The sequence below is a fragment of the Myodes glareolus genome, chromosome 1 (assembly GCF_982192425.1).
Source record: "Myodes glareolus chromosome 1, mMyoGla1.1, whole genome shotgun sequence".
Taxonomy (NCBI): domain Eukaryota; kingdom Metazoa; phylum Chordata; class Mammalia; order Rodentia; family Cricetidae; genus Myodes; species Myodes glareolus.
Genome location: NC_142026.1, coordinates 91,273,075 through 91,287,607, shown reverse-complemented (window position 1 = coordinate 91,287,607; position 14,533 = coordinate 91,273,075). Strand labels below are relative to the sequence as shown.

General features: G+C 41.4%; 1 protein-coding gene across 2 annotated transcripts in view; it reads left to right on the top strand.

Annotated features, from left to right (window-relative positions):
• Lama4 (laminin subunit alpha 4) overlaps positions 1-14,533 on the top strand; it is a 141,491-nt gene that overhangs the window by 91,040 nt on the left and 35,918 nt on the right. For both annotated transcript variants that reach the window (XM_087910856.1, XM_087910855.1), the window contains exons 15-22: positions 42-138; positions 4,410-4,526; positions 6,378-6,557; positions 8,293-8,432; positions 10,875-11,054; positions 11,666-11,811; positions 12,530-12,692; positions 13,629-13,762. In XM_087910856.1, coding sequence (XP_087766982.1) covers positions 42-138; positions 4,410-4,526; positions 6,378-6,557; positions 8,293-8,432; positions 10,875-11,054; positions 11,666-11,811; positions 12,530-12,692; positions 13,629-13,762 — 1,157 coding nt within the window. The remainder of the gene's footprint in view (positions 1-41; positions 139-4,409; positions 4,527-6,377; positions 6,558-8,292; positions 8,433-10,874; positions 11,055-11,665; positions 11,812-12,529; positions 12,693-13,628; positions 13,763-14,533) is intronic.

Below are 14,533 nucleotides of genomic sequence, written 5' to 3'. Positions count from 1 at the left end.
TTCTCCAACTGTTCTCACCCGCTCTGACCACCGTTTTGTAGGCTGTGAGCGGAATTGACACTCAGATCGTTTACCATAAGGATGAAAGTGACAACCTTCTCAATCAAGCGAGGGAGCTGCAAGCAAAGGCGGATTCTAGTAAGTCGCTCATTTTCTCCTCCTCCCACCACACAGCCACCTTTGACAAACGTAGACCGATTTCCTTAGAATCAAGTCACAAAACAGCAGACTTGATATTTCAAAGAAGATTATGATTGAAAAACCCTTCCACGTGGAAAACTACATGGAAACATATATGTAGCCAACATATGGTGGAAACTCATATTAATCAAATGGGTTGACTGATAGAAATATATTATAATACTGATATATATATATATATATTATATTCAAGAAGATAAAACCATAAAATATACTAAACACTAAAACTATGTTGCCCATAATCCAGAAACCTTCACATTTTTACAGTGAAGGGAGGCATCGCCACTGTGAGAGCTGACTGGGATGACTTCATAGATCATCCCTGTGAGTGTCGATTGGGATGATGGGAAATGTCATCCCTGTTAGAGTCGATTGGGATGATGGGAAATGTCATCCCCGTGAGAGTCGATTGGGATGTTGTGATGCCACAAGCCATCACGTTGGTGAGCTCTGCTACAGCTGGTTTGCTGCAGTGGATGGTTGTGGACAGCCCTAACAGACACATAGTAAGAAGCTTTCACCACCACTGTGAAAGCCAGCACTCTGAGAGTGGAACAGAGAAAGACACAAGTTAAACACTGCAGTCCCTTGAAAGTTCATGGGTCACTCCTACTAACAACTGAATGGACCAAGATTGTCATTTCTGAGGTCATGGGCTCATTCCTAAGGATATCTGAGCATTGACTAGGGAGTTGGAAAGCCCTTGCCTAGCTGACTCCTAACTCTTGCCTGAAAATAAGCCAAGTTCAAAACAGAAAACTTCATGAAGCCTTATCAAAACAATTAATCTCAAGTCAACCTTGTGTTATCTTTTTGTTCTCTTCTGAAAAAAAGAATTTTATAGAGAAATGAACACACTTTGATTTTCATATTCTGAATGCTGAGTACCACAAGGCAACTGTTCTTTTATGCTTTCTAGGAAGACAAAAGTAACAAGGACACTCTTCATTTTTTCCTGTCCTAATTTATCACATAATTCATATTAATGTCCTATAGAACTAATTCTGAATACGCTTTCTGGAAATTAATGAGAATACTGGGAATATAAGCAGTAAAGTATTAGGATTTTTGTTTTGTTTTTTGAGATGGGGTTTCTCTGTGTAACACCCTGACTGTCCTAGAACTTGCTCTGTAGACCAGGCTGGCCTCAAACTCATAGAGATCCGCCTGCCTCTACCTCCTGAGTGCTGGGATGGAAGGTGTGCGCCACCACCACCTGAAAGGAATTAGGATGGTAACAGCAATTTTAAAGACTAACTGCTGCCAAGTCTGTGAAGTGCTTGTGTTTCTTGTTTGGGGAGGGCCAGCACACAACAACCCTTATCTAGCTCCAAATGCTTTCTCCTCTTAGTTTTATCAAGTCCTGGATACAGAGAGAAATAAAGCAGCATTTAATACAGTCACAGGCCCAAGCCAAAAGCTGAAATTGCTCTTATATTGCCATATCTGAAAACAGAAACTTCAAGAAATGGGAAGGGAGGTTCACTGTCACTAAAAGGTATGTTAAGTCACTCTTGGAAGGCTGAGAAACCCAGAGGAGGTGTGTAAGCACTTGTTCCTGGTTACACTGTGCTTGGTGACGTAAAACAGAGAGGCCCACCCTGTCTATGTGCACTATACACAGCAGTACAAAATCCTCCAACACGGGAGCTAGAAGTGACCGTGCCCTGTGTGGGTGCCTACTGGGCTTCAGAAGTAAGACAGACTCAAACCCAAACCACTAGTTACCGGGAAAGCCAGTCTTCCGATCAGATACAGAGATACAGCTTCATGACCTGTTAGGATTTGCTCAAGAATAACCCCAGTTTGGGAACCGTGTCCAGGGCATATTTTCAAAGGAAAACAAAAACTATCACAAATCACTTGCAGAGAATAGGTGATCTGGTAGAACAATATATGAATATAGATACACACAGGTATGTTGTCAGTTAGCTCAGAAACTAAACTTTCCCACAAAGAAGACTCCAGGCTCCCAGTGAATTCTTTCTAAATTTTAGAGAAGAACCAGCACCACTTTTATACAAACACTTCCAAATAATAGCGAAAGAAATATTCTCCAGCTTGTTCTATAATATCCAGGAAAATGTAAATATCAAAACCTCAGGAAGACATAGAAACAGTGAAATGCAAGACAAATTCTCTGGCGGACACAAAAATCTTAATCAGCCAAGTGTGGTGGCTTGTGCCTGTAATCCCAACTTTCTGGAGATTGCTGAAGTAGGGGTCTGGCTACAAGGTCAAGGCCAGCTTAGGCTAGAGAATAGGACCCTAGCTCAAAACAGTAAGAGATATTAGCAAGTCAAATCTAGCATGTATAGAAATGATAGCATATGGTGAGCAGATAAGTTTATTACAGGATTTCAAAAGTAGTTTAGCATTTAAAATATTACCACATTGACAGACTATAGGAGAATGTTAATACAATCATCTCACTATACACAGGAAATACTTTTGACTTTTAAAAGTTTTCATATGTAACTTGGTCATATTCTTCCCCCTCCTCTAACTCCTCCCAGATCTCCCCTACCTACCCACTTCACTCCATAAATAAAACAGCACCCATTCAATATTTTTAAACTCGTAGTAAACAAAGAACAGAAGGAAATTTCCATAATCTAATAAAGAATAATAAAATAATATTCATCAAACATATCCATAATAAAATATTAAAGGACTTTTCCAATGAGCTGCAGGCAAAACCAGGATATCCCCATTACCAATTCTAAATAGAATATCTAAGTAAAAGCTTAAAAAATAGTAGATATAATATTCACTGAGGAAAAGACTCAACTGTGTGAAATGAACAGTTCTACAACACAAATCTATAGGTGCAATACAATGATGGCTGAGACACTGTAACACTGAGGATATACAGATATAATAATTCTGGAATTTCCTTGAGAAGAGAGAAAATGCCAGTAGCTAATCTTGAAAAGTAAGAACAAAATATCTAAACAATAACAGATATGGGCAACACTAAATGGACTGAGTAGTTGCATTTATATATTTACATGTGTGTAAACATGTAACAGCATAATCAAAGGAAAAGAAAACAATAGAGACAATGCATGAAATGAGGAGGGCTTAGAGGTAAAGGAAGGGAAACAGTGAGGAGAGGCCAAGATATGATAATTAGGGGCTGAAGATGATCAAAGTATATTATTTACATGTGTGAAATGTCATAATGAAACCCATTGTTTTATGTAATTGGTAAATGCTAATGAAAATGGAAAAAGATGGCAAGATTTATAGTTTTACAGATACCAAAACAGACATACAAATGATTTTATTACTTTGTCATATTTGTGGGGGGTAATTTATAACCCGATATACCTTCACTCATGTACACATACCCCCCCTACACACACACACACACACACACACACACACACAATTAAAAATAAAACAAATATTTACAAAGTGTAGGGACTGGAAAGATGGGTCAGCAGGTCAAAAGACATACTGGTCGTGCAGAGGACCCAAACTTGACTCCCAATACTTAACCTCTGGAGACTCATAGCCATTTATAACCTGAGCTCTAGGGCAACCAGCGCCCTCTTCTGGCCTTTGTGGCCACATGCACATACCCCACCCACACAGACACAAACATAGACACATAAACAAAAATAAAATCAACCTTTAAAGCTAGATAATAATAGGCAGAGACCAAGTAGTCGTCCTCTCTGGATAATCATAGAATCCAGAGGAGCTCGGTGGGTGCTCATAATGTTCCATCTTGATGACTTCCGGATGGCTATATTTTGTGTTCACTGTGTGAAATTTTATCAACCTGTGTATATGTAATCTGGTTCTTCGGTTCACGGCTTATATTTATAAAATTTGTATTGAGAGAACTGCGCGGGGGGGCAACGGATTCTCTTATAGCTGGACATCATCATACGGATAGATACATTTCTTTCTGACGTTCTCATTTGTGCTGTTAGATTTTATCAGCCACAGCCTTGCCCTGTTTCTACAAAATGTGAGCACCGTAGCCGCCTAAGTCACTCCCAGCTAGGGTCCCAAGCTGTCTGCTGTCTTGCACCTCTGATTCTAAATGCCATTTTCCAGAACAGACCGTCCATTTCTAGAGTGCTAGATTATTGCATATGCATCCACAATACAAGTCAGAACTTAGCTTGTAAGGAGGGAGACATCTTCCAGACATCGTGAACCTCCTGGTACTTTCCTGTGCTTCTTCTCCACAGGCAATGATGAAGCGGTGGCTGACACCAGCAGGAGGATGGGAGGAGCCCTGTGGAGGAAGGGGGCCCTCAGAGACAAGCTGAATGATGCTGTCAAGCAACTACAGGCGGCAGAGAGAGGTAAGGATCCAGAACTTCAAGGTCCTGCGTGTTTGTCCACTGGTGATGAGGTGATTGCTTATTCATCAATTCTTTCATACAGGAGGATTTTTGTTCTCTTATAACAACAATAACAATGAAAAAACATTCATTGCTATCCAAAATCTATCCTCAAATAAAGCTATAACCGTATCACCCAGAGACGTGCACTATTAAATGAAAAGTGTTTTCTTCCAGTTTTTACTCTGTGCCTACATACACATGTCCCGTGTGTTTAAGTAGAATTGTGCGGTTTCTACTGCTTGGTGCCTCTCCTGTGAACATCCAACCTTGCTAACAGTGTGCCCTAATGTGGTTATGGATTTCTCTGGCCCCTACGGTAAACAGCATCCTTCTGTTAGGTGTCAAGTTATTCTTATCAAATAAGCAGGGAGATCAATGCACCAAAAAGAGAAACAAAAGTGCTTCCCTCGCCTAATCTGGGACTCTAATGGTGTCTTGAAAAGCTGTGATTGGAAGCAGGCATGCCTTCCTAAGCAGAGCAGAAGTTAAGCCCATGCTACTGCTTATGGGAATTTTTGCTGAAATGAGCTGACCTTGGAGCTCATTTCATGGCCTGGAGAGATACTGATGCCTGCTGGGCTCCAGGCTCTGGGTTCTGGAGAGGAGAGTCACTATTTACCTTCCAGTGAAGAGAACCCGGAGGGTTGTCAGGGCACAAGAACAGGGACCAGGAGAAAGAGCTGATGTAGGAAGTCCTTCTGTCTATGTGTTGCTTTTATCTGTTTATGTATATGTATGGTAGATGCATGTATGTATGTGTGTGTGTGCATATGTTTGTATAAGCAGAGAGGGAGGGAGAGAGAGAGGACACAAACACGCATGCACTGGACAGCTGTGCACCCAGAAAGTCAAACAACAACCACAGGTAGGGCCTCCATTTTCTACCTGGTTTAAAACACGGTCTCTAGTTCCTGAAACTCACTACATGAACTGAGCTGGCCTTGAACTTGCCTTGTATCCTCCTGCCTCTACCTCCAGACGATTGGGATTAGAGATGTCTCACTCTCCTTGGCTCTTCTGTTGTTTTCCGAGGGAGGGTCTTGTTATATAGCCATGGTGGCCGAGACCTCACTATATACCTAGCAAGGCTGGCTCTAAACTTGTGGCAATCCGTGCTGCCAGCTGGTCCACAAGCTTGCAGGGATTCTGCTCTCTGCTTGCCATCTTGCTGTGCAGAACTGTGCTTACCGATGTGTGCTACTCCAGCTGACTTCATGTGGGTTCTAGGGAATCCCAGATCAATTATGTAATTATTTCTTAATGAAAACCAGACTTTAACATTAAAGCTTTTCTAAAACTTGTTTTTCTTTTGAAAAAAAAAACTTTTCTCATGAATTTACGTCTGAACTAAATGCAGCATCGTTTTTATGGCAAGAGTCTTCCCCCAAGAATTTCTCTTCTATAAAAGGAAGAGGTTTTTCAAGATGAAGTTCAAATGTGAATATCATAGAAGATGCATTTTCTGTCACTTTCTAACCAGACTGCTAACCTAAGGACGTACTCAGTTTTGGTTTGGTTTGGTTTTTGTTGTTGTTGTTTGTTTTAGTTTTAGTTTTTTTATAATTTACTTCTTAATTTAAAAACATTTTAACTAAATATCCTGTACTACTTGAGACTGCAGAGTCTTAGCAACTCACCTATCAATGCTGTTTATCATATTCTGGTTCACTCAACCGACAACACAGTTGTCATGAATTTAAAGTCTTAGTCTTCTCTCACAACCCGAAATCTGAGGTCTGTTTCACCCCAGTGTTTGAACTGATGTCAGTGCTCTCCAGTAAAGGGGATGTCCCTCTGCTCTGTGTGCAGGGGATGCCCAGCAGCGCCTGGGCCAGTCCAAGCTGGTCATCGAGGAAGCTAACAGGACGACGATGGCTGTCCAAGAGGTCACCACGCCAATGGCCAGCAACATCAGCAACTGGTCACAGAACCTTCAGACATTTGACTCTTCTGCATACAACACTGCAGTGGCCTCTGCTCGGGATGCAGGTACCTCTTCCCAAGCTTCCCAAGCTTGCCCACCTGCAGAATTGGCCATTAAACTCTACAGAGCTCTTCATAACAAAGTGTGCTCCATTTGCATTGTAGGTTGGAATGCTGCAGAAATTAGTTTAGAAAAAGAGAAACATGTTGCTCAGTCCATCTATGTACATATCTAGAGTCTAGATTTATCTAGAGTCTAGACAGGTACAGACCAACATGAAATATATGCAAATATCAAATAAATTTGCAGATAGATACACTTATAGAAGTAAATCAATTAGTTAAATTGATGGAGTAGTTTGTATTGTGTGGCAGCAATTGTAATGGTAGCAATGACCTTTATTGATGTAAGACTGATCCTTTAACATAAAAGTTTAATCAAATGTTGGGATAAATAATTTCAGCAAAACACTGTTCTACTGTGAGAGAAAAAATAGTAAATGGAATTGATTTCACTATCCGCCATTTGGATTCTGCTCATTTAAGGGGGTCAGATTATTACCAACAAATACCAACTGTGTATTGGCCAATTCACATATACAATTTTACAGCAATGAAAATGAAATATATAAATGTCTACCTAATGGAGTTTTGTATATATAGTTAAAGATCACATGATAGCAGAGAGCACATTTCTCCATTCTCACGTTTCTGTTCAGATTCTTCATAAATTTCTCAGATAGCAGTGTCTACCAGTGTCGTGTCAAATCATGACTGGTCGCCATTCTTAATCATTCTCCACAAACCAGTCTCCATCTGAGCCCAAAACAGTCATCAACCTGTACCTGATCTGTCGGTCACTAGCAATGCTACCCCAATTTACAAAGACCGATTGCCGTAAGAGGAAAATAACTCTTTTATATTATTCCCCATGAGTATTCATAAACGCATCTGCATAACCATTTTCCCAATCACGTGTTCTTTGGGGTATTTTGTTTTTTATGGTTTTTCGAGACAGGGTTTCTCTGTAGCTTTGGATCCTGTCCTGGAACTAGCTCTTGTAGACCAGGCTGGCCCTGAATTCACAGAGATCTGCTTGCCTCTGTCTCCCGGGTGCTGGGATTAAAGGCATGCGCCACAACCACCCGGCTCCGATCACGTTTTAATTTTTAACCTTTAAAAGATTTGTCTAGTTTGATAGTAGAGCACTTTCCTAAAATTTGTAAATCCCTGATTTGATCTCCAGCATGGGTGCGGAGGTGTGTTAATCAGTATTTTCATTTATCAAAGCATTGCCCTGGGAATATTTTCTGCATTAAAATTATTTTCATCTTTTGTGATAACTATTAAGTTATCACAATAAGCATCCAATAAGGACAGTACCAATTTAAATTGTCTCAAGCTGTTGTGTTTTTCTCAAATAGTACTTTGAAAAAAAAGGTTTAAGAAAAAGGACATTAAACAACATAGCATAATGTAAGAGACTTTGGAAAGAGTATCAGCCTGCATACTAGATGTGTGGTGCCTATGCTGTATGATTAAAGAAACATCTGTATGTTGGCCATGGAGCCTGCCCTTTAGAAGGTACATTGTAAGTCAGCACGCACCACGTTCCATTTTATAAATCAATATGCGCTCTAAATGTCACAAAAACCAGGATGGATTGTGCTTTGAGCTCTACTGTTGATTTTGTAAGGATGAAAATTATGTCCAATAGATCTACCAGAGGTAATATGTTCCCTGTCTCTCACTCGATTCTTAATATAGAATTAATTCAAGTGACTCACTTTCCTCATTGCAGTGAGAAATCTCACAGAGGTGGTCCCCCAGCTCCTGGATCAGCTACGGACCGTGGAGCAGAAGCGGCCTGCGAGCAATGTTTCTGCCAGCATCCAGAGGATCCGAGAGCTCATTGCTCAGACCAGGAGTGTCGCCAGCAAGGTACGTGACGTGTTGAGTGGTGTCATCAATTACCTGGGAATGCTGGGGACATGACACTGAGATCCAACTCCTCAGCAGCTCCTGAGGCCTGACACCTTCCTACAGTCCCATGAGAAGCATTGGAAAGTAAACCTGTGGGGGATGGGACATATGGCTATAATCCAAGCACCTGGAGGCAGCAGGTAGAGAATCACAGCAAGACAAGGCCAGCCATGTCTACAGAGCAAATTCCCTGCCTCTGGGGTTACAGAACAAGTTCACGTCTCAGGAAACATACACATATAGAATTTTTTTTTTAGAAGACCAATTCTTAGTCTGAACCTCAGAATAAGGAAGACTCAACACTTGCCATCTTTCAAGTTACTTAGGTCTCCTTATGTGGTGCCAGAATCAACTGCAAAAATCATAAGCAAAAGAAGTCAAGTTAAACTTCAATAAAAAGATTCAATTCAGTGTCATAACTATTCATTTTTAACAGCTGTGCTAGTGTAGTTACGGTGTGGAACAGTGTTGCCCATCTGTCCCACCGCTGCAAGAGCTCTCTGGTAGGATGCGTATCCTGTGAAGGTTGTGTTGCTCACTCTGCAGGCTTAACTGAGGACTCACGAGCGGGAGAAACTGAAGGAGGGCATACGTCTGAGGTTCTGTTCCAGAGGCAACCGAGTCACAAGATATCTAGAGCCAGCGCTGTCGGGGCCAATGCCCACACAGGGGCATTCTCATGTGGTAGAAGAAGGCTTGTACTTGGGCCTCTCTTTAATTTGTTTTAATTGATTTATAGATCAGCCTCATATTTCCAACCAGATTATGTAATTTTTTTCTCAGTTAATAACTGCATCAAGCAGAACATTCACCCAAGGACTGGTAGAAACAAGAATGAGAAATCAATTATTTTATAGTGCTGTGAATTATTTTTGGTAAATACATGCAACTTTCAAATGCTATGTAAGAAAGGGCCTCACCTAACAAATTATCTTATTTGGATACCTCCATGAATATTCCATAATAAATTACCTAAAACGTATATCAAGAAATGGCATTTTAAACTGGGTGTGATGACACATGCCTGTAATCCCAGAATTTGGGAGGCTAAGACAGAGGGTTGTGGGTTTAAAAGCCATCCTGAATCAATAAGAATTTTTCAGGATGATACAGTAAGACTGTCTCAAAAAAAAAAATAAGAAAGAAAGAAAGAAAGAAAGAAAGAAAGAAAGAAAGAAGAAAAGAGGAGGATACGTTTTAGAACAGTTTTTGTTGGTGTTTTCTTGATGATGTTATTCAGCATTACTTATATGGAATATAATATTGGTGTCCTGATCACCAAAATCAAGTCATTTTCTAAAGAAAGACTGCTCAGCTGCTGGATGGACACTCAGCTCTGAAGTGAGATGTTTTTCACACACACACACACACACACACACACACACACACACACACACACACGCAGCCTTCTCGGACTCTCAGGGAGGCTTCCATCCCACACACCGCCTGAGAGTTTGTTGAGATGTATTGATCTCTACTCAGCCGACAACAGGAGACAGCTATGCTCTAAGTGCTGGAGAACAGAATCTCACACTGACTATCCACATCAGTCAAATCAATATTCACTGACATAAATACATCTAATTATTCAGAGAGGTTTGTACAGACAGCGTGGATATACACATTATCAAATGCCCCCCAAAATCTCTCGCAAATCAAATCAGTTCCTAGTGTCGTCTTGGGCCTCTGAGAAATACGCTGAAAGTGCACTTTGCCTTTCTGAGAAACATTACAGGAAAGGGTTTAAGGAGGTTCTTATTATAAGCTGCTACAGGGAGAGAGTCCGGGCCTGGAAAGCACTTCATAGTTACTGCCTTATTTGGGGCAGCGTGTTTATTACGTCATTTTACAGAAGAATACGGAGTGGCCTAGTAATTACGTGAAATGGCCTGTGTGAAAGTCAGGGGCCATGCTGGGAACCTGATGTGCACGTGCGGGCAGGATGCAGCTCCCCACTCTATTCTATCCTGCTTTTCTTCTGACCTTGGGGAAAGAATTTCAGCAGCTTTAGCACCCGAGATGAGTTATACGTCCCCCAAACAAATAATTCTTCTGTGCCTTGCGGAGTCACTGGGAACTGTAAGAGCAGTCGAGTGGCCCTTCACCTTGTTCAGTTCAGCAACCTGTGTGTCCAGTCCTTGTCCGGGTCACTGTGGGAGTCACGTCTATCATCATCATCCTTGGATCTACTCCGTCATCCTTTGCTCGTCTGTTCTCCTCCGTCCATTTCAGTCTAAAACTATCGCGTTGTAATCTGCCCTAAATTCTTTCTCTAACTGAGCGAGAATGTGTAAGTAAATAAAGGAATGGAGGCAAGTAGGGGGTCCCTCCAGACACCGTGGGAGAGCATTCTACCCCTCTTCTCGGAGCACTTTTAATAGAACAAGTTTGTCATTCCAGATCCAAGTCTCCATGATGTTTGATGGCCAGTCGGCCGTTGAAGTGCACCCCAAAGTGAGCGTGGATGACCTGAAAGCCTTCACATCCATCAGCTTGTACATGAAGCCTCCTGCAAAGCAGCCAGAGCAGGCTGGGAGCTTGATAGCAGATCAGTTTGTCCTCTACCTCGGAAGCAAAGACGTAAGAGCATAGCAGAGGCTTTAAAGGAGATAGTGTTGGCCTCTGCTTCGAACAAAAATGTCCAAAAGAGCAAACAAATTTCCACTGTGGTAGTAAGGGCCAGAAATCATTTCAATGGCAGGATGCGAGCTGGGATTGAAGAACAAGGGATCCCAGGAGTAGGGGGGCATGTTTAGGGGATTGCTTCTTGGCAGCACCATGTCCCTAACTTGAGAGAATCTGAACAGCATTTGAAAGGCCTTTGGAGTAACTATACCCTTTGTCAATGCTGAGTCCTACTTAAAGATGCAGACAGACTGGCTTTGTCAAGGTACATGGTCCCTACGCTAACCTGACAATGCTGGCACACTTCCGGCAGCAACCACATTCCCATGAGCATTCAGTATTTTTCCCCTCTCCTCACCCTCCACCAACATAGCAAGCACATTCTGATGCAGCCCCAGGGAGGGTAGAAATGAGAGCAGATGCCAGGCAGTCTGGCAGGGCCCGAAGTTGCTTGTTTACAGCAGCTCTTCAGACCTATGATTGAGCTTTAGAGAAACGAAACAGATAATATCATCTGTGTGGAATATACTTACCAGTTTTATTTAAGTGATGTCTTGGTATTTCAGGCTCAAAAAGAGTACATGGGTCTTGCAATCAAAAATGATAACCTGGTATATGTTTATAATTTGGGGGACAAAGACGTGGAAATTCCCCTGGACTCCAAGCCTGTCAGCTCCTGGCCTGCTTACTTTAGTATCGTCAAGATTGAGAGGTAAGGTGAATCCAAGACAAGTGATTTATGTGCGCATTTCCTTAGAAATCTCTCTCTCTCTCTCTCTCTCTCTCTCTCTCTCTCTCTCTCTCTCTCTCTCTGTCACATACACACACACACACACACACACACACACACAGTGTGTGTGTGGACGTCATATGTATTTCTTTCATCTTACTCCTTTTCTTTGCTATTCCTATATTTCTTCCCAAACACCTGAGTAAAACATAAATACCAGAAAAAAAATGATCACTTATAAATAGCAACCTGATTATAGGATGATTTTATCTTGGCATAATTTAAATTTAAAATTACATTCGTCTGTTTTCCTACTTTCCTTCCGTCGCAGATATTCTGTGTGTGCACAACAATATGATACAATCAGACACCTATTTTTTTCTACTTACACATATCTTTAATTAATTTATAGAAAGCGTTACACTCTTCAAAATATGACAAACATTTTAGGTCTTTCAAATGACCAGTGAATAGAGCATAACCCACTAGCTAATTTTACTACAATGGAAGTATGCATAGGCTCGTTTAAATCTTAAATCTTAAAGAACCTGCCATACTTTCAGTGCCAGTACAAATTTGTGTTGCTTTTTTCTCATGAATCTTTCTCTCAATGGGAAGCTTTCACTAACATTTTGATATAATGAAAATATTGTATACAAATGGCCAAGCTGAAGCAGGTGCCAACCCTTTCTCTCACCAGGGTAGGGAAACACGGAAAGGTGTTCCTGACAGTGCCCAGTCTCAGTAGCACGGCTGAAGAGAAATTTATTAAGAAGGGCGGGTTGTCAGGAAACGACTCCTTACTGGATCTGGCCCCCGAGGACACTGTGTTTTACGTCGGTGGGGCGCCTGCGCACTTCAAGGTAAGCTATGCAACTTACTGTCTTAGTTCAAATCTGCAGTGGCTCCTTTCTAAATGCATAAGCCCCAAATCACTGTGGGGGGGGGGGGGAGTCGGATACCACATTAAGAGCTCAGTCCAATGGGTGCTAGAATTCTGGACCAGAATCTCTCTGTGAGTCTAGTGTCTCAATCTAGTCTCTCCCACCCATATTTTCGGTGTCTATTACTTTCAAGTGACAGCTGATGCTTGAAGATTAACTACTGTCATTTTGAAATTAAAAGTCTTCACAAAAAAAAAGACATTACAAAAACCCTACAATTTTGTACTAACGTCTTGTGATGTCATTTTGTAGTATCATAATGTAATGGTAATCTGCTACTAGTATATTTGTGCCTTCGATTTTCACTGGCTTGGATCTAGATTTCAGCATTGCCTGTGGCAGATTCAGATACTGCTACCTGAAATATACAAGCACAATATAAAACATATGAGATGAGAAAAGCTAAGACCTGAGGGAGAATAGGAGACCTGATGAAGAGTGGATAAAGGAAAGGCCCAAGAGGATAAGGAGTTCGTACCAGGCCTTCCATCCAAAGACTGTTGCTTACAGTTGTAGGCACATTGTTGACCCTCTCTTGAGAATTATTCTGTCTTTGTATGAGATCAGGAATACCCACCTCACAGAATCGGTGTGATAGTTGGTTTCCATTGTGAATTTCTTGTTTAGGGTGCATAGTACACATAGTCCATAACCAATAAACACCGGTTCTCCACAAAGATAAGTGAAACCAACAAATGGCTGGGTTTTGTATTTTTTTTAAAGTGATCTGGCATACTGACGAAAAGGCTGGTGCTGAGGGGTTTGTTTACGGGTGGGTCCCTCGGGGTTCCTGTTCCACAGTGTCTGCGTGAAACATGACCTCAGGGGAATTGATTTTATCCCTCTGTCACACAGCTCCCTGACTGCTTAAACCTGCCCAGCTACTCGGGCTGCCTGGAGCTGGCCACTCTGAACAATGACGTCATCAGTCTGTACAACTTCAGACACATTTATAATATGGATCCATCCAAGTCAGTGCCATGCGCCAGGTAAGAGACCATTAGGAGCGTGATCGCCTTTAGTAGTCAGGCAGGGCGGTGGACAGGACAAGCGTGTGCCACTGCACGGCTTCTCAAAACTTGTTTGGGAAAAGAATATGTGAAGTTGTGTAAGTGCCAGGCCTGCAAAACACGCTTCTGTTTTCCTCTGCCACAGATGAGCATTGCAGCATTAAAATTCTTCATATATTACATATATATATGTGTGTATATGTGACGTATACATATATATGTGTATATATACTTGTATATATGTGAAGCTATATATATATATATATATATATATATATCAGATATATATATATCTGATTCAGGAGTCTAAGGTCAGAGGTTTCCTTGAAGACTTCAACTGTCCCAGTGTGTAGGGTGGAGAAGAATGTCAGGGACCAGCCTCAACAAAAACACCTCCTGCCAGGGTAGGGGCGTGGGGATTTAGAAATGTTAATAAAGAACACGAAGATGCATGAAAAATAATATAATGGAGAAACATAGAATAGTACCAGGAGGGAGTTCCAGTGAGTACTGAAATCATCCATGTTTAATATTCAATTGCTTAAAATACCCCTGACCCAAAATACCAAAAGGTAGGAGTAAGACAAAAAAAAAAAAAATACCACACTAGCGGTGATACAAGGAAATGAGCAGACTAGTTGAAGGTCACGGGCTGTATCTATAGTGAACAAAACAAGTCATGCTCACACCCTAGACAAAAACATTCTGTAGGCAAACCACTCCCTGGGTGGAATTCAATGCTATCTCCTT